Here is a 20403-nt window from a genome sequence, read left to right on the forward strand (position 1 = left end):
TTTTCCTGAAAAATCTACACCCTGCAATCCATGGAGGGAGAACGTTGTATTCTCACCTGCTTTCAAGGCCTAAGGAAAGTGCCTGGTTATGGCCAGGGCTGTGAAGCTTTCCCTGTGTTCCCAGAGGCAAGGGGATCCCACCAGCCTGCTGAAGGTACAAAGCTTGACCCACCCTCTTAAAAAATGGGTTTTTCATTTATTACAAAAATAATGCAGTTTTGGAGGAAAAACTGGAAAAATACAACTGAAATCGCCATAGTTGTATGACTCAGATAAACACACTTAATATTTTGGTGAATTTATTTCTCGGCCTTTATCTTAGGATATACACATATAGATGTTATATATCATAGATATTTTTACAAAATTAGGATCATACTTATATAAATTGCTTTGAAATATGCTTTTCCCACTTTATTATGCAGTAAAAATTTTCCTGTTAATAAATATTTTTTGAAAACATGGCTTTCTAGGTTTTTAACCCCCGAAGCCTGCGAGACTCAGTGTTCACAACTAAAAAGTAGGTCCCTAATGCCTTCCTGGGAGGGCTGCTGCAGGCTGTTGTGACTGGGGCCTAGAGCTCGCAGCGCCTGAATCCGACAGGGGGCTCCAGCAGCCGCAGGCCTGACCTCAGGGCCACAGGCTGAAGGAGTCCGCGCACCGGCAAAACCAGCCCTGTTTGCCGTAACAGAGCAACACGCACATGGACCAGGAGGCCCGAGGCAGGCACTCCGTCCTCGGGCCACAGCAAAGGCCACATGGCACACGCCGGTTCACTTCCAACAGTGCCGTCTTGGCACGCACCAGAGGTTTGGTGCTGTGATAGCTGAACCAGGCAGCCGGGCCGCTGCTCCCGGGCTCTGGGCCTGGCTTCCTTGGGTCTCCCCAAAGGGTCCAGGCTAATTATAGGGACCATGACCGTGTCTTCCCCCAGGGCCTTGGGCCCCCTGCCTTAGACTGAGGCTAGAGCCCAGTAAACCTCCCAGGACCCCATTAAACTAGGGGGAGGCAGGCCGAGCTTCCTGTCCCAGCTCTGCCATATTCTGGGTGACTCTGCAGCATGTCACCCGGGCCGTGGTTTCCCTCTGTATAGGGTTCTGCTGTGGATACGGTGATAACACCTGTGGACACTCTGGAGAGCACCGGGAGGGGCAGTGAGCCCAGTGGGTGCTACCAGGGAAGAACAGAAAGTAACAAAGTTATTGTCACAGAAGTCAGGCCCCTCTTGGGAGGTGGCCATGCTACACCCTTTATACGCCTCCTTTCCTGGTGACTGACCTGTGATGGCCAGAGTCTGCCCTCAGAGTGGGGGCCTGTGCTTTGAGGGAAGGTCTCTTTTGGGAGCTCCACGGGGTCAAGGGTAACCATGTGGTGATACATCCTAGCCTCAAGGAGACAGAAACTCTGAGCAGGAGCTCAGCCAAGGGCTGGGAGTCCGCTGGATACACAGAAGCCAGAGGTAGGGCCAGAATGACATCATCCCTCACAGGAGTGCTCCCAGGTCACCAGGGCCAGGAGGCATCTGGCTTGTCCAGATCTCAAGATGAAAAAGCCCAACTCGGTGGATTCTGAATGGTCCTGGTAACCCAACCACAGAGAGGTGTCTAGTGGCCATGGGGCTCAGTCCCTGCTCAGGGCCTTCAGCAGGTGAGGGATTCTTGAAAACCACCTGGCTGAGCAGTATGTGCAGAGGGAATAGAGAGAGGAGCCAGCCTGACTTGAGCAGTGGCCGCATTAGAAGGACCAAGCTCAGCACGGGGTGGGACCATGTGTTTCAGCCATCAGCAAACTTGTCCTACAAAGGTTCAAGCAGTCAATATTTTAGGCTCTGAGGCTGTGTTGGTTCATTTTGTGTCAACTTGGCTAGGCCACGATAGCCAGTTTTTGGTCAAACACCAGTCTAGATGTTGCTGAGAAGGTACTTTTCAGATGTGATTAATGTCTAAAGCAGCAGACTGGAAGTAGCGCAGATTACCCTGAACAATGTGGGTGGGCCTCATCCAATCAGTGGAAGGCTGTTAAGACAGAGAAGACTGAGACTGCACGAGGGAGGAGGAATTCTGCCTCCAGACAGCCTTCGGACCCGAACTGCACCATCAACTCTTCCCTGGGTCTCCAGCCAGCTGGCCCTACAGAATTCCGACTTGCTAGCCCCCACAATCACGGAGCCAAGTCCTTAAAATAAATCTTCCTCTATATACATATCTACACCCAGCCTCCTGGTTCTGTTTCTCTGGAGAGCCCTAACATTGGGACCACACAGTATCTGTCCCCGCAGAAGCAGCCACAGAGAATATGTAAATGGATGGATGTGGCTGTCTTCCAGTAACTTTTTACTCAACAGAAAAGCAGCAGGTTGGATTAGGCCCGCAGAGCCGGGTGGCCTCCTGCCTCTGGACAAGTAAGCCCAGTACCCGGCACAGAGAGGCGCTCTGAGGTATAAAACAGCGTTTACAGATCCTGTAGACTGGGGGCGCCTGGCTGGCTCAGTCAGCAGAGCATGCGACTCTTGATCTCAGGGTCAGGAGTTCGAGCCCCACACTGGGCGTAGAACTTCCTTAAAAAAAATTCTGTAGAACAAATATGAAGAAACAAACAAACGAATCGTTGCGAGTGATAAAGTACCCCCGCTGCCTCAAAGACTAGCCGGCAGGAGTTCTGGAGTGGAAGGCGGCAGAAGACAGACTTCTTTGATATTTTTGATTTCCACTGTCCTGACCGTGGTTTGACAAGGGTACCTGGCTTGAAGATACACCACCTGGCACTTCAGGGAATCCACCCAAGGGAGGAAAGAAAAGCTATGCCCTATCCCTCTGCCAGCCTAATTCAGCAGAGATGCAATCTCGGACAACTCCTAGGAACTAGCTGGACTTGCAGTACAAGAACTCGGGTTTATTTTACCAGAAGCGATGTCCAGGAGCCCCGCTGGTGGGCCCAGGAGAAGCCGTGGCAGCAAAGGCCTGGAAAAGGCCATGCACCGCCCGTCCACAGTGGGGACCCCTGCGAGCTCCCGGGCCCACGGCCACACCTGGGAGAGCCAGAGGGAGCCCGGGCCGAGTCTGCAGAAGAGCTGCTCCAAGCTGACCCCCAAGAAGGGCCACGACACACACCCCTGCTTGCCACAAAGGGGACAGACGCCCTCACATGCTGGTTCCCAGGCTGACGGCTCCTGGATAGGCAGGGGCGGTGCGGAGACAGCGTGTGTGGACTCACACGTACTCCCCGCAGTCGGCGATGATCACCTTCTGCTTTGGCTTCCCGTCCTTGCTGCCCTGGGCCTTTGTGGGGGCAGAGGAGGAAGAGGGTGGGAAGTAAGGAGCGGCTCGGGGACACCCTCCCCAGGTGCCCGCCCCCGCCTGAGCAGAAGCAGCCCTCCCCGGGAGCCGCCGCGGCCCCCGTCCAGCTCTCCCACAGGGCTGCGCACCCAGGGCCCGGGCAGCCGCCCACCTCAATCTGCCGCAGGACATCCAGGCCTTCCGTGACCTCCCCAAACACCACGTGCTTGCCGTCCAGCCAGTCCGTCTTGTCACACGTCAGGAAGAACTGAGAGCCGTTGGTGTTTGGGCCGGAGTTGGCCATGGAGAGCAGGCCTGGGGGAAAGAAGGAGCACGTCAGCCCCTCCTGCCGGCTCCCGGCCCCCAGAGGGACGTCTGCGCAGGAGACTGAGCCGGGGAGATGCTGCCGGAAGCCGGCCCGGGATGCGGGCCGAGCACTGGCCACTGGCAAGATGGATGCTGTTGGCACCTGCGACAGGAGTGGCTTCAGTGCCAGGCTGGGGCTCGAGGTCTGGCGGAAGAGGGACAGACAGAACAGAAGGCAGGGCAGTCTACACAACTTTTCCTTACCAGGGGGTGAGAGGCATGGATGACAGCTCACAAGTCAAAGGATGATTTTTTTTTTTTTTTAAAGATCGATACCGCACAGTTTTACGCCACTGGGCTGATCCAGCAGAGAACGCAGCCACGAGGCAGCAGGGGGACAGCTACAGAAGCCACGCTCCTAGGTGGGAGAGAGGGGATGGGGTCCGGGCCACGAGCAGAGGGGCCGGCCGCAGGGAGACAGCTCCTGCCCGTCCTCGGAGGGAAGGCAGAGTGGGCACGTGGCGGGGGACCCAGGGGACCACGCATCAGCTTGGAGGGCGATGTGGAGGCTTCGGGAGGGAGGGAGCGAGCAACCGTCGTCTCGGACGGGGACAGAGCACGGTTAACTGAGGGGCTCTAGTAACGCTGCCAGGCCCCTGAAGAAGTGTAGTCCTAAATTTCAAGATGACCACTCAGCACAGAGCTTTCTCTAGTCGCGGGGGGACTGACCACTCACAGAGGGGTACGTCTGACAGGACGGGGCAGCGGGGCTGAGGGACTCAGCTCACCAAGGCAGGCCCCAGAACCCAAGCTAGACCCCAGGGGGTGTGTGGGGGTAGTGGGGGGAGTGGATGGAAGCCGCTTCCCCGACTCCCGCCAGGCCGAGCGGCCGCTGGGTCACTCGCTGGCTCGCCTGCAGACCCGAGCCCTGCCCCCCCGTACCCGCCACCGCATCCCATCGGCTCCCACCTGGTCCCGTGTGTTTGAGGATAAAGTTCTCATCGTCGAACTTCTTCCCGTAGATGGACTTGCCCCCCGTGCCGTTGTGGTTCGTGAAATCGCCGCCCTGGCACATGAACTGGGGGATGATGCGGTGGAAGCTACTTCCCTTAAAGCCGAAGCCCTTCTCGTGGGTGCACAGGCATCGGAAATTCTCTGGCATGGAGAAAGGAAAAGGTGCGGAGGTCAGAAAACAAAACAGAGCCGTTCCTCGGGCCGTGGGTATGCTCTGCCTCGCGTGCCACGGGAGACGAGGAAGGGAGCCACCGAAGCTGCGAGCGAGATGCCAGGAGCCGTGGAGCCCCATGGACAGGCCCGACCGAGCTGCTTCGACCACGTGAAGACGGGCTCTGGGATGGGCCGCACAGTGGGCGTGCGGGCCGGGATCGGGATGCAGGGCTGGGAGCTGGTGGGCCGCATTGGGAAAACCGTGAGGCCGTGCAGGGTGGCAGCACCTCTGGCAAATTGGTGGCCATCGGGATGGGCATCCGATACTGGTCAGGACAGTGGTTGCCCACGAGCTACCCCCTCCCGTCACTCCTAGCCCATGTACTCTAATAACACAAAAGTCTTTGAGCAAACAACAAAACAAAAACAACCCCCCCCAAAAAAACAAAAAAACCCAAAACCTCTGTAGCTGGAATCTGATAAACTGTCTTTGTTTAGTGTTTGTATTTTCAATGAAAAATATGCCATGTATTCCAAACCTTTGTGATCCTCACACTGTGAAGGACTAGAGGGACTCTGGTTAAGAAGGAAAACTGAACACCTGCATTCCAGCTCTGCTCCACTCTAAATGGAGGGCAACTGATTTTTTTTTTTTTTTTAAAGAAAAACCAAACAGGATCTTAGAAGAAAACACGGGCAAATCTTCATGACTCTGGATTTGGTAACAGTTTCTTAAATATGACACCCAAAGCACAGATAACAAAAAAGAAAAAATAAATAACCTCATCAAAACTAAAAACCTTTGGGCATCAGAGGACACTCAACAGACAAGGTAACCCACAGAACAGGAGAAAGTATTTGCCAATCTTATCTGGTGAGAGTTCAATATCCAGAATATTTAATGAACTCCTGCAACTCGGTAACAGAAAGACGAACAACCCAGTTGATAAATAGGTAAAGATTTGAACAGACATTTCTCCAAAGATCCACAAATGACCCATAAGCACACAAAATGATGTTCAACACCATTGGTCATTAGGGAAATGCAAATCAAAACCACAATTAGATACCGCTTCATACCCACTAGGATGGCCATCATCAACAGAAAATAATGAGTGTTGGCAGGAATATGAAGAAACTGAGACCCTCATACACTGGAGGTGGGAATGTAATGTGCAGCCACTGTAGAAAAGAGCTTGGCAATTTCTCAAAAAGGTAAACACAGAATTGCCAGGTCAGTACATTTCCACCCCTAGGTATGTACACAAAAGAGCTGACAAAAGGCGTTAAAACACATATTTGTACACGAATGTCCACAGCAGCATTATTCACAATAGCCAGAAAGTGGAAACAATGCTCGTATCCATCAACAAATGAACGAACAGCATGTCACATATCCAGACGATGGGATATTATTCAGCCATAAAAAAGGGATGGAGGGCGCCTGGGTGGCTGAGTTGGTGGGCGACTGCCTTCGGCTCGGGTCATGATCCTGGAGTCCCGGGATCGAGTCCCACATCGGGCTCCCTGCTTGGCAGTGAGTCTGTTTCTCCCTCTGACCCTCCCCCATCTCATGCTCTCTCTCTCATTCTCTCTCTCTCAAATGAATAAATAAAATCTTTAAAAAAAAAAAAAAGGGATGGAATCCCAACAGATACTATAACACGGATGAACCTTGAAACATGCTAAGTCAAAAAAGCCAGTTACAAAGGAAAGGCCACATATTGTATGATTCTATTTCTAGGACATGTCTAGAACAGGCAAATCCAGAGATGGCGAGTAGATTAGAGGCCACCAGGGGCGGAAGGGAGACAATGAGGAGTGCGTTAATGGGGTCCACAGTTCGGTATGGGGTGAACACATTTTGAAGACAGCAGGGATGGTTGTACAGCATTGTAAATGCAATCAATACCACTGAACTATACATTTAAAAATGGTTAAAAAGTGGGGTGCCTGGGTGGCTCAGTCGTTAAGCATCTGCTTTCGGCTCAGGTCATGATCCCAGGGTCCTGGGATCGAGCCCCGCATCGGGCTCCCTGCTCAGTGGGGAACCTGCTTCTCCCTCTCCCTCTGCCTGCCTCTCTGCCTGCTTGTGCTGTCAAATAAATAAATAAAATCTTAAAAAAAAAAAAAAAAAGGTTAAAAAGGCCAAAAAAAAGAGAGCAAAAGAGAGGGGACACAACAGCAACATAAAAGTTTTGAAAGCTAGAAAACAGACAAATCATAGGCGATGTAGCAGACTTGAGAAAGCTGAATCTCGGCAGCTACACCCCGATGCTTACAGCAGCATCATCAACAATAGCCAAATTATGGAAGGAGCCCAGATGTCCAACTGATGCATGGATAAAGAAGATGTGGTATATATATACAATGGACTATCACTCATTCATAGAAAGGAATGAAATCTTGCATTTGCAATGATGTGGATGGAACTAGAGGGTATTATGCTAAGCGGAACAAATCAGTCAGAGAAAGACAAATACCACATGATTTCACTCATATGTGGAATTTAAAAAACAAAACAGATGAGCAAAGGGGAAAGAAAAAAAAAAAAGGAAGCAAACCATAAGTGATGAATCACTAAATTCTACTCCCGAAACTACTATTATACTGTATGTTAACTAACTAGAATTTAAATAAAAACTTCAAACATTTAAGACAAAAAAAAAAGAAAAGAAAGCTGAATCTTAAGCTGGTAGAGCTGAGAAGAAACTCACTTTATGTTGCAGAAATGCCAAAAGCTCAGGTACAAGGTGAAGGTAGTTCTAAAAACAGTAAAGTTGGTTGAAAGCCTATTTAAGAAAATAGCCAACCCCCAGATCCTCCCCTGACCCCCACGGGCAGCCGGCTGGAGGTCTGCTCTCTGGTAGGTTAAAGCAGAGGTCTCTGGACTGGGATATACTAGACATAGCCAGGGGCTGAGGTACCGTAATGACAAACAGATTAAGTGAAAGTTTATATACTGCCCCCATCTCCCGCCGCCGCCACGATGGCTAATACCTGGATGCAGAGCCTCCAGCAGGAGGCTAGACTCTTCTCGGGGGACTCCAAGCTGTCCAAGAGAAGGGAAGTCAGGGAAACGGACATCTGGGGTCTGACAGAGAAAAGACCCCAACTGAATCACCCCACCGTGGAAGCCACAGCCAGCAAGCCTTACCATGGCTTAGGTGAGGAAGGCATCTAATGTGAAAAGCAAAGACCAAAACAAACAGACCAAACACAAAGCAAAACATAATTAACTCAGGAAAAAGTGATTTGAGACATAAACTATAGGAAGAAAAAACTTTAGTAATGTCCCTGGAAAGATGAAATGATATTACCTCTGGGAAATAAGCAGAGAGTGTTATAGAAAAAGAACACTTAGGAAGGTTCCAGAAAGAAGAGAGAAATCAGAGGGGACAAAAGTGAAGAAATAATTGAAAGAAATTTTCCCAACCAGAGGATAAAACACTGTCCTGTGGGTGTGGTACACAGAGTAATGGCCCCCTAAAGACATCCTTGCCATTGCAGATGTGATTAGGGTTATGGATTGACCTCGAGATGGGGAAAGCAGCCCCAATTATCCAGATGGGCCTAATATAATCATGAGCCTGTGACAGAATTTTTCCCAGCTAAGGTTAGAAAGAGAGATTCAAAATGTGGGAGGGACTGGATCCACCACTGTTGGCTCTGAAGGTGGAGGAAAAGGGGGGCTGCGAGCCTCCAGAAGCTGGGGATAGCCCTCAGCTGACAGCAGCAGGGAAATGGGGTACCTCAGTCCTACAGATACAGGGAACTGAATTCTGCCGACGACGTGAGTATCCCTGGAAACATCCTCCCCTAGAGCTTCCAGCAGGGAAGGCAGTGACCCGGCCACCATCTTCATTGTAGCCTACAGGACTTCTGGCCTACAGAATGGGAGATAATAAATTTGTGTTGTCATAAGCCACTAAGTTTGTGGTAATCTGTGACAACAGCAAGAGAAAATGAATACAGCGAAGCCCACTGAATATCCAGATCATGTAAGGTCTGTCCAAAGGCATATGGTTTCAGGACACAGGACAGATACCCTGCAAGCCTCTATCTAGGGAGGGCTGGGAATAGCTCTTAAACATCTGGCTAGTGTCACTGAGTAAATGAACTTTAATTTTATTTAATTTAAATTTCAATAGTCACATATGGTGAGTGGCTACTATACTGGACAGCTCAGGACTAGACAGAAAAGAAGTTTTATATAAAGGATCAAGAATCAGAATGCCATTAGACTTCTCTAGAATTCTATACCCTAACTATCCATCAAGTGGGAAGGTACATATATTTAGTCTTCACTCTCAAAAAACTGACTTCCCAAGTTCTTTGCTGCAGAAGCTACAGAAGGATGTCTTCTACTAAAATGAGGGAAAGCACCAAAAAAGAAGACAACAGAGAGTCCAACCTAAGAGGCGAACACAAGAGACCCTACGACACTTGCTGTGCAGTGGGCCTGGAAAGCCGTGGTCCAGGCTGGAGAGAGTCAGAGGCTCCAAAGAGGAACTTCTACAGGAGAGCGAAACTGACAGAATATCTGGGGTGTGTGAACATGATGAAAGATTTACACAGGCAGCAGAATTAGGGGGAGCATCAGGAATAAATGCACAGAAGGCTAAGCTTGTATGAAAACAAGACAATTACAAATCCCAGGAAAGCAAAATGCTGTGCGTGAAAGGAGGTTACCCTAGTATGATGCTTACGTAGTCAGAATAACCTATGGCCAAACAAACTTATGGTAACTCTATGAGTAAGATGAAGGGGCAGCGAAAGGGATTTAAAAAGCTGATTCCTTATCTCCTAAAGTGGGAAGCCAACAGATGTCTAAAACAAAAAAGCCAGGAAATAACAACGTAAATCTCTTATCTACCAAAAGGGAGATAAAAACCGAAAGAACCAGCTGAGAGTTGAAACTGGCTGCCTCCGAGGAGCGCTGTGGGGCGCCGAGGCCAGGGGCCAGTGCTGGGGGCCAAGGGGCTGCTGTTTTTCAAAACAAGCTTTGTGAAATTAACTTTGTAAACTATATGCCTACATAATAAAATTTAGGTTAAAAAAAAAGAAAAGAGGGCGCCTGGGTGGCTCAGTCGTTAAGCGTCTGCCTTCGGCTCAGGTCACGGTCCCAGGGTCCTGGGATCGAGCCCCACATCGGGCTCCCTGCTCTGCGGGGAACCTGCTTCTCCCTCTCCCACTCCCCCTGCTTGGGTTCCCTCTCTCGCTGTGTCTCTCTCTGTCAAATAAATAAATAAAATCTTAAAGAAAATTGTCATCTTAAAAAAAAAAAAAAGAAAGAAAAGAATAAGAAGTCAATATTTACACTAGACAGACTCAAGAAACTGTTAGTTAACAGCAGTTACTTCTGGAGAGTAAAACTGGACGTGGGGCGGGAATATGGATGTTTTCTACTTACTGCCTTCAGTATTGTTCAAATATGTGTGTACAGTTCTTTTGGGTTTTGTTTGTTTAACCACGAATACGTGTTTACTTACATTAAAAAAACAAACAAACAAACACCCTCTTATTATTAAAAAATAGCAAAGCAGCACCTATAAAGCTTCAAAAGTGCCTGGTCGGACTCAATCTGTTACTAGATCCCAGGATCTGAGATGCCTCAAATCCACTCAGGTCAGCGGTTGTCAAGAGCACAGGAGCGGAGGCAGTGAGAACTGGGGAAGGCCCACCGCTCAGCCCCCCGCACCCCGCCCCGGCAGCCCCGGCATCTGGCCCACAGCCCGCTCACCCGCTGTCATGGGAACAACGTCGGAACGCAGCAACATCCGGATGCGGCCGGCCGGCTTGTTCCCGATCTTGATGTCCATGTACACCTGAGGATTCGACCGGGCCTTTTTTGCCGTGGGCTCTCCCTGGGCGCAGAAGAAATGTCAGGTTGGGGAGCACTAGACTCCGCAAGTCGGAGAGCGAGTATTCTGCATACACATCAAGAACCCAAGGGCAGCGAGCGGGCCGCAGCAAGGTGCTGCCAGCCGGAGCCCCAGGGCCGGGACCCCGAGCACCGGCTAAATAACTGCCCCCCCCAACTGACCCCGCAGGCTCGGGACCGCGTCCCACTTGCCCTTAGACGCCAGCTCGCTGCACCCTGGCCTGTGGTCCCAGAACCCCAGCTCCCTGGCCCGCAGTGCGCGCCTCTCCGCACCCGCAAAGCCACCTCACGCCAGCCAGACGGACAGCACATCCTCCTCTACGCTCGGCCCTGCGCACCCCCAGGCTGGCTACAAGGGAAGCCAGGAGGGCAGCCCTCTGGCATGCTCAGAAGGCAGTGGGGGAAGGGGGGGCCTGTTTTCTACCCCGAGGAGACATCTGCAGGCATCACATGTGTTCCAAAGAGAAAAGTCAAATGTTCACAACTGGTCTGGGGTTCAGTTTAGCCGACGTGTGCGCAGACCCAGCGCTGGAGGACCCTCTGGCTGTCATCTGCCACCAGCCTCAGCAACCACGCACAGAGTGCCTGCCACGGGCAGGGGGCTGCTCTCCCCGTTGACATATGTAGCTCATCAACTCTTTACAACCATCCTGAGCATGAAGCCGTACCACTATTTATCCGCATTTTATTTTATTTTTTTAAAGATTTTATTTATTTATTTGACAGAGACACAGCGAGAGAGGGAACACAAGCAGGGGGAGTGGGAAAGGGAGAAGCAGGCTTCCCGAGGAGCAGGGAGCCCGATGCGGGGCTCAGTCCCAGGACCCTGGGATCACGACCTGAGCCAAAGGCAGACGCTTAACGACTGAGCCACCCAGGCGCCCCTTATCCGCATTTTGTAAGTGGGGCAATGGAGGTACAGTGAAGTGCACTCATTTGTCCAAACAAGAGGGCGGTAAGGGGTGAAGCTGGAATTTAAACCTAAATCATCCCACCCCACCCCCGAGCCCATGCTCTTAACCACATTCCTCCACCACACTTTTTAGTTAATAAGATGCTGAATACAAGGCCCCTAACCTCACAGAATCCCTGCCTAGAAAGGGACAGGCAATAAACACTTGAGCAGCCTGCACAAAAGCAAGGACAGACAGGGAAACAGACTGGGTTTCCAGAGGGTGGAAGTGAGACGGCCAGGTGTGGGGACAGGAGCTGGGGAGCACCCCCCCAACTTTATCCCTTCGGATGGGTGATGGGAGCCACTGAAAAGTTCTCAGCAGGGCGCTGGATGGCTCAGTTGGTTAAGCGACTGCCTTCGGCTCAGGTCATGATCCTGGAGTCCCGGGATCGAGTCCCACATCGGGCTCCCTGCTGAGCTTCTCCCTCTGACCCTCCCCCCTCTAATGTGTTCTCTCTCATTCTCTCTCTCAAATAAATTAAAAAAAAAAAAAAATCTTTAAGAAAAGTTCTCAGCAGGAGTCAGGGCATCAGTCTGTGCCTTTAGCAGATCATTCCTAGCTGGCCTGATTAAGGACTAGAGAGCAGTGCACTGGAGACTAGTTAGGAAGCTTCGGCAAGTATGTGCAGGAGAAGAGGCTGCTGGGGGCAGTGGGACAAACGGGGGAGGGGGACTCAGGAAGGTTTGAGAGGAAAACTCAGCAGCATGTGATGTGCTGGCTGTTTTACAGAAGGCATCTCTGTGAAGGCCATGTGTGTGCTCTGCTTTGCAACCAAATTTCTGGCTTGAGTCAGTGTGTGTGCGGATGGGTGGTGGCAAATCAACAAGACGAAGAACAAGATTAGAGAGAGGAGGGCACCCATTCTGGGCAACTCGAAGCTGCCTGTGACACTTGCGGCCGAAATGTGCGCAGCCTGGCCCTAGGAACAGAGGCCAGGAGAGGCTGCAAAAAACCCGTGACTGCTAGTGTTTCAGCCAAGAGGAGAAGGGGAGAGGGAGAGGGATGCCCTGAGCCAAGAAAGAAATCCAGAGAACAACACTCACAGGGAGCGGTGGGAAAGCCCAAGGAGCCAGCCAGAGAGGGATGCCCAGAGTCAGGAGAGAGTTGCCAGCAGGCTGCTCCTGGCGAGGGAGAGCCTCGAACCTGCGTGCAGACTGAGGGAAGGTGCCACCACCCCGGCCCGCCTCCCCTGCATCGGGGCGGGGATAGGGAGACCATGAGCCTGTGCAAAGCGCTCCAGTGAAGGAGGGACTGGGCAGGAGGGATGAAGAGGAGCACCCACTCGCCTCCCTCACCTCAGGCAATCCCAACCCAGGACTGGGCAGAACTGGGCAGAGTGGAACAGCTCATTACACAGAGCACAAAGGTGAGAGAGAGACCCAGAGCTTCTCTTTCACTCACTCAATACCACCTTTACCACAATACTAAGACTTTGGTTTTCATTCTCTCTGCTTCTGTATATGTACTTGCAAATTTCCACAAAAACATAACATTAAAAAAAATAAATAAATAAAATAAAGGCTCCTGTGGAAAGTGCCAGCCCCTCGAGGGGAAGCGCATGCCTTCGATCTCACCTCCTGGGTTTCTACTTTGGGAGGCTCTGACCCTTCTTCCTCTTTATTCTCTTCAAGAGTCTTCCCAGAAAACTTCTTCAGCCAGTCATCATCTGACCACACTGAAAGGAAAAGAATCGAACAAATGCTAAGAAATGCAAGCTTCTCGGCCAACTGCTCGCTAGCTGCTTTGGTCAGCAAAGTGGAACACACTCCGTGGCCCTCTGAGCCAGAGGCTTTGCTGAGGGAACTCCCAAGTATAACGTTTCCACTGGGAATGTCAGTCCTGATGTCCAGCTCTTACAAGGCTAAGTAAAAAAACTGTGCCAAGACGGAAGGTGTTGCCTTGCCAGTTCCAGCCCTGGACGGGAGCATCTCAGGAACCAATGCTGAGGAAACTGGGAAAGAGAAGCGAGCAGGCAGGGTTTCTCTCATAATGCAAACAATTTCTCTGAGAAGCTCAAACTCTTTTTCATTCCCTACAATGGTGGCTCATGCCCTCTGCCAACATGAATCATTCTCTACTCCTCTGCATCCACAGCGGCAATCAGCACCTTTTCCAAGTAAATTGGGATAAAAATGCAGCAACTAAGGCCACATTGGAGGACATAACAGGGAACCTGTGGTTGCCCCCACTCACCTGGCCTGGACGAGCCCTCCTTAATCCTCATTGGTTTTGCCAAATTGACACGAATTGTCCGTCCAAAGAGCTCAGATTCATTCTGTAAAGATTGAACACCCAGCTGCTTTAACTCTGTCAGGTTAAGAGAGTCAGACAGCTTTGCGTTTGGTTTTGATACACCCGAGACACGCTCATGATTTGTTCTCCCTTAACCCGTGAGCCCCTAACAGCAAGCTCTGTGCCCGCCACACAGCAGCCCACGGGTTGCAGGCAATCTCCCCCCACCACACACCTCCTTTCTTTCATACTAGCAAAAACCTGTGCTCCTGAAAGTGACTCCAGGTCCAGAGTACCCTGGGATTACAAGGATACAAGCAGTTTCCAAGTACTTGAGTTCACCTTCAAAAGTCAAGATCTGCTTTAAAATGGTGAGAAATGATCTCTGGGGGCTGAAGATGTTCAGGTAACAGAACAGGAATAAAGAACTTTATCCTCCAAAGATAATTGGTACCAGGAACGGTCACTTCACATAAATCCATTTAGAGCAGTGAAGAAAACGTCACAGTAAAAAGTGAAGGGAAAAAAAAAAGGAATGGGACTTTATTGTGATGAAACTAAAAATAAGGGAAATAAATTTATTATAACTTTCAGGTTTACGTACTAATTTGTAGAGCAAAGATGTAACAGGTGCTGGTTAATGTGCAGTGTTTTTTCCAACAAAATTCTATCAATAGTATGATATGACATCATTGCACTTCCTATCTGATGTGAAAATCACAAAGATCTCAAAGAGGACACAAATACTCCAGCGTTTCATCATTACTCCCAAAGACCTCTCCAGGATATTTAAATCATTGGCATCAGTAGCATACCCTGCCACTATCCTTACTGGAAATTTCTCCTCACTTGTAATTGCTCTGAAGCTTCAGGATATTCTGCCCCTTCTGCAAAATATGCTATTTCACTGTGCAATCAATTTACATAGTGTTTGCAATTTATTATCCTAGACATGGGGCAGCCAGTGAGAGACTGGCCTATAACAAGGGTTTGAATGTATATCACTGTTAAACGGGGAAGGACCAGTTCGAGTAAGGACCAGTCTTAAAAGTGATCGATTCACAGTGAATCTTTTCACACGCTGACAGCTTTTGCTTCCCCGTGCAACCTTGTAACTTGGCAGTTCGGCAAACCAACAGATGCACAAGGACCCTCCGCACCACCCAAAAGCAACTTCGGTAAGAATGAAGAGTCTCAGCCATACCATGTTGTCAATAGCTGCTGCAGCATCCTGCCGAAAAAAGACAAGGTCAAGTTTAGCTTCTTGTGGTGTCTAAACATATACTCAGCAACAGAAAAACAAAGTAAAACAAAACAAAAGAGGGAAAAGTCACATCTATACCTCTTGCCGAGGCTGTATGTGTCTCTAACAAAGAGTGCTTCCTGGCTGAGTTCAGAGCTGGTGGTGCGGCAATCTGCCATCTCCAGGAAGGCATAAGAAATATTCACCAGCACTGCCAGGCAAGAAGCCTCAGCGAGCAGAGCTACAGGAGCTCGGCAGAGTAAGAGGGGCACATCTATGCTGTTGACAGTCTAGAATTTGATTAACTGAGGGAAGTTTTCCATCAAGCAGCATGTCCTGTCTCTATGGAAGCATCAGCAAGAGGCCTAGAAACCTAACCAAATGGAGTCCAGCTGCCTTTGTAACCAGTAACAACACTCAAATAAGCCAAAGACTAAACACAGGTCACACAGAATTTTCTCACCTCTGCCAACTCAAATTCAACAAAAGCAAATCCTCGGTGCTTTTCTGAAAAAAAGGGGAAAACAAAAACAAGTAATTACCATGGGGGGCAACAGGAAGAAACATGGTCACAAGGAAAGTGAAGTCAATCACATACCATATCCGGACACTAGAAATTCTACCCAATCACTATTTTGTAAGAAGCAAGCTCCTTCTTCAATTCTTCCCAGTTTTTAAACAACATTTCAAGCAATATTGAATTTTGTCTTTTAGAAAACATAGCTAAATAATGAACTATACTTTTGATCTTTCAGGCAGTCAGTTCTTCTACCAAAGCCAAATTAAAACCTTAACCTCTGCATACAAGGCAAGTTATTTAACTTCTCAATTATTGATCCCACATTTTGAGCATCAGCTATGCATAAAGCACGAATCCTAAGACATGAATTAGGATGCTCACTCTTTATCCTCAGAAAAATGCTGATCTAACTAGAAAGGCCAAGCACAACAGTGTTCATTTAATGAAACCAACTAACTTTAGAGAGCGAACATAACCTTACAGGCGTACCTCATTTTACTGCACTTTGCTTTCCTGCACCTCATAGATCTCACAGTTTTTTACAAACTGAAGGGAGCCCTGCATCAAGCAACTCTAATGGCACCAGTTTTCCAACAGCATTTGCTCACTTTATGTTTTGTGTCACATTTGGGTAATTCTCACAGTATTTCAAACTTTTTCATTACTATTATATTTGTTATGGTGATCTGTGATCAGTGTTTACAACTCGCTGAAAGCTCATAGAATGGTTAGCATTTTTTAGTAATAAAGCATTTTTTTTAAGGTTTTATTTATTTATTTGAGAGAGAGAGAGAAAGAGCATGAGGGGGGGGAGGGTCAGAGGGAGAAGCAGACTCCCCTCCGAGCAGGGAGCCCGATGTGGGACTCGATCCCGGGACTCCAAGATCATGACCTGAGCCGAAGGCAGTCGCTTAACCAACTGAGCCACCCAGGCGCCCAGTAATAAAGCATTTTTTAAAAGATTTTATTTATTTGAGAGAGTGTACATACAAGCGGGGGTAGGGCAGAGGGAGAGGGAGAAGCAGACTCCCTACTGAGCCGGAAGCCCAACTCGGGGCTCAATTCTAGGACCCTGAGATCATGACCTGGGACAAAGGCAGATGTTTAACCAACTGAGCCACCCAGGCGCCCCAACAATATAGTATTTTTTTAAAGATTTTATTTATTTGACAGAACAAGAGAACATAAGCAGGGGAGCGGGAGAGGGAGAAGCAGACTCCCCGCTGAGCAGGGAGCCCATTGCGGGGCTCAATCCCAGGACCCTGGGATCATGACCTGAGCTGAAGACAGACAGGTAACCAACTGAGCCACCCAGGCGCCCCTAAAGTATTTTATTTTTTTAAAGATTTTATTTATTTATTTGACAGAGAGAGAGAGACAGCGAGAGAGGGAACAGAAGCAGGGGGAGTGGGAGAGGGAGAAGCAGGCTTCCCACCAAGTAGGGAGCCCAATGTGGGGCTCGATCCCAGCATTCTGGGATCATGACCTGAGCTGAAGGCAGACGCTTAACGACTGAGACACCCAGGTGCCCCGCCCCTAAAGTATTTTTCAATTAAGGTTGTACATTATTTTTTTTAGACATAATGCTATTACACACCTAATAGACTGCAATATAGTTACCTAACTTCTATTTGCACTAAGAAACCAAAAATTTCATTTGACTTGTTTTATTGCGATATTCGTTTGGTTGTGGTGGTCTGGAGCCAAACCTGCAGTATCTCCAAAGTATGTCCATATTGTTTTTTTTTACAAATAAAGATCCCAGGCCCAGAGAGTTTAAAGACCTTGCTAATAATCAAGCAGGGTCAATGACAGATTTAGGCCTAAAACTCCAATCTTAAAAATGACAACTAACTGGGGCACCTGGATGGCTCAGTCGGTTAATCGCCCAACTCGTGATTTTGGCTCAGGTCATGATCTCATGGGTAGTGAGATCAGGCCCTGAGTGGGGCTCCTCCCTCAGCAGGGAGTCTGCTTGAGATTCTCTCCTTCTGACCCTGCCCCCACTCCTGTGCTCGGCGCTCTAAAATAAATAAATAAATCTTAAAAAAAAAATGACAACAAAGGCAAAATAGAAAAACTGCACTGTACCTGTGATACCAATTGAAGGAAATCTCCCCCAGGAGAGCAGAGGCCAAAGCCCCTTGGTTGGGGCTGAGCTTCCCTGCTGCCCTGATTAACATTACAGCTGCCAAGAAAGGAGCAGGGGCAGTGGGGTGCCCAGCAGGTAGTTTGAAACAACAGTCAGATCTCCATGTAGCTCAAAACCTATCTTCCTACTGGGCTATTGAAAATTCGGTATATCACACTCAACAGATGGGACCCTCTGCAAAGTTATGTTGCACATAACCACAAGCCTCAGAACATTCCTTCTGCATCAAGATCACTGTCCTGCTGCCCTCACGAGGCACCCTCTTGAACTTTCCTACATATCAACCATATTTACGATGTATATTTAGAATTTTTTCAAATTCTTTTCCTCTTAGGATTCCGAACATGACATGAAAAAGACTCACCTGTTTCATAATCCAGAGGAATCTGAATATCTGTGATGTCTCCAAAAGGGATAAAGGCGGCATGAAGAACTTTGTCGTCCACCTCCTCTGCCAACCCACCTGCAAAGATGCCAAGTGCCTTCTACCACTGTCCTCCATTCTCTTAAGCAGTTCCTGCAGCCCAGTTAGCATGTGATAGCCAAGGAGAGGGGCTGTTCCATCCAGTCCTTTGGGTACATAAGCGCGTTCTCATGTGCTCCGTCCCCCATAATTAAGAAACACACCTCTTCACCCTTCTTGCAGACGCTCATCTTAGCGCCAGCGTTACTGCAATAGCTTCTTAAACTGGCCTCCCTCTCCTCCACACAGCCAACTAGAGCGATCCTGGGAACATGCAGATTTTAACCCATCAGTTTAAAGGAGTTTAAACTTGCTTAAACCCCCTCAAAGACTTCCCACTGTCCTCAGGATAAAGTACAAACTCCCTAGCAGCGTATACAAGGCTCTATAACCTGGGCCCTGCCAATCATTTCAACCTCTTTCCTTTGCTTCCTCAATTCTCTGGGTTTCCCGCAAGATGACCCCTTTGCTCCATGTGTAAGGCTGTTTCACACCTTCGGGTTTTTGCTCTTGCTGCTCCCTTTCAGTAAACACAACTGCCCCCACTTTGGCTACAAAGCGCTCATCAAACTTCGCTATGGGGGTTATTCTCACTTCTACCGGGTTAGTCTGGGAACTCCCTCCTTTAAAGGGGCAGGGGCCAGGCAGAGCCACCGCTGCAGTCAGGGTCTGTAAAATGAAAGAGCGCGAAGATCTGGAGCCTCATAATATTCCTCTACCAATCCTCCCGGCCCAGCGGGTGAAGGGGTTCCCGTTAAAGCTCAGCCGGCTTGGAAGGGAGCCGGAAAGACCTCTACGTCTGGAGCTAACTCCCCGAAGCGAAGCAATACCGCCATCGATCCGGCCTATACAAAGGCTCGCCACCCTCCGCGACCGTAGACGCGTTCCTGCCCCACGTCGAGACCCACTCCGGGTCGGTCAGCCCCGATTCCGCCTAGTTCCGCGCCTGCTTACCCACGTACAGCACACGCTTGGTAGTGGCCATCTTGCTCCCGCGCTCACCCGCCGGAAGCCGGTGGTCAGCCCGCCCCCTTCCCTCGGCCCCGCCCCTCCGGCCCCGCCCCCGCGCCTAGGCGCTCGCAGACCCCGCCCCCGGCTGTCAGTCAGCGTCGGCGGCGGGGGGAGGTGCGGCGCGGTGAGTGAGCTGCGGCGCGGGGACCTGGTAGGTGCCCGCAGCTGTGGAAACCGGCCTGGGGCGAAAACGCCGGCTCCGCGACTAATAAACCGTCTGTGAACTACGGGCCACCCCGCCCCCACCCTCGTGCCCTTGGACAACCTGGCAGCTACAGATGGTTTTTACATTTTTAAATAGATGGGGAGAATTTTTTTTAACAAGAATATCTTGTCACACGTGAAAATTTATGAAATCCAATTTTCAGTGTTTATAAAGTTTTATTGGAACACAGTCATGCTCATCTCTTTTAGTATTGTCTGTGGCTGCTTTCACACTGCATGATCAGGAGACCTACCTGAAATACCTATCACCTGACTCTTTAGGAAAAAAGTTAGCAACTCTTGGAATAAACCAATACAAAAATCACAGATGGCCATTTGTGGTAGAAGATAATGGGGGCCACCTATTTTTCATAGAGCTGTGGGTTAAGAAAGGATTGGGTGGAATCCTGGAGACCAGGTTAATGCAGTTGACTAGGAAAGAGTTGGTGGCTTTTTCCCTTCAATCCACCCTCCAGCTTTTTCCTAGGGTGATCTTTCTTCAAAATAAACCTAAATTCTCCAGAGCTCCCTGCTTAAACACTGATGAATGCTGATAACAAGGCTCCTAGAGCCCTTGACAAGGGGCCATGGATGTGTCAAGTCAACCCCAACCTCCATATTAACTCTGGCCCTTACCACATGCCCTTTTCTCTCACCTCTGCCTCTGCTCATCTAGTTCTCTCCTTCCTCCATCAGGAGTTACCCGCCAGTCCTTGTCAGAGGTCCTAGTTAAGCTTCACTCACCCCCACCTCTGCAGACAGAGGCCACAACCCCCAAACCCAGCAGCCAACAGGAAAACACACCCGGTAACTGTAGTCTTTGTCTGTATTTGTCTGTCCCACTTTGACACCAAGGCCTGTGCCTAGTGTGTTCCCAGAGCCAAGCAGTAACTGACCTCACCAACCTCAGGCCAAACTAAGGAGATGCTCATAGAAATAAGGCTCTGAGATCTGATTATGGTATCTCCTTGGGTCCCTGGCACGATTCCA

General features: G+C 49.5%; 1 protein-coding gene and 1 pseudogene across 1 annotated transcript; one reads left to right on the top strand and one right to left on the bottom strand.

The window, feature by feature from the left end:
* Window positions 1–282: 282 nt before the first annotated feature.
* PPIE (peptidylprolyl isomerase E) lies at window positions 283–19251 on the bottom strand. Its single transcript, XM_045898005.2, has 10 exons — window positions 19153–19251; window positions 18100–18198; window positions 15527–15570; window positions 15025–15051; window positions 13782–13863; window positions 13163–13263; window positions 10492–10615; window positions 4551–4736; window positions 3448–3590; window positions 283–3278 (listed from the first exon to the last, which is right to left on the bottom strand). The coding sequence occupies exons 1-10, from the start codon at window positions 19181–19183 to the stop codon at window positions 3210–3212; spliced, it is 906 nt and encodes a 301-aa protein (XP_045753961.1). The 5' UTR covers window positions 19184–19251; the 3' UTR covers window positions 283–3209.
* LOC129046470 (reactive oxygen species modulator 1-like) lies at window positions 4734–6575 on the top strand (annotated as a pseudogene).
* Window positions 19252–20403: the final 1152 nt, after the last annotated feature.

This window comes from Mirounga angustirostris, unplaced genomic scaffold (genome assembly GCF_029215605.1).
Source record: "Mirounga angustirostris isolate CCGP_5_RB_7025 unplaced genomic scaffold, mMirAng1.0.hap1 SCAF_4, whole genome shotgun sequence".
Classification (NCBI taxonomy): Eukaryota; Metazoa; Chordata; class Mammalia; order Carnivora; family Phocidae; genus Mirounga; species Mirounga angustirostris.

Bases quoted from the DNA above. Each gene is read 5' to 3' on its own strand.
- PPIE (XM_045898005.2), bottom strand. From the start codon at position 19,183: ATGGCCACTACCAAGCGTGTGCTGTACGTGG. The intron at 18,199-19,152 runs GTAAGCAGGCGC...GCATCTTTGCAG, and splicing joins CAAGCGTGTGCTGTACGTGG to GTGGGTTGGCAGAGGAGGTG. The intron at 15,571-18,099 runs GTGAGTCTTTTT...CCTTTTTTTCAG, and splicing joins TCCTCTGGATTATGAAACAG to AAAAGCACCGAGGATTTGCT.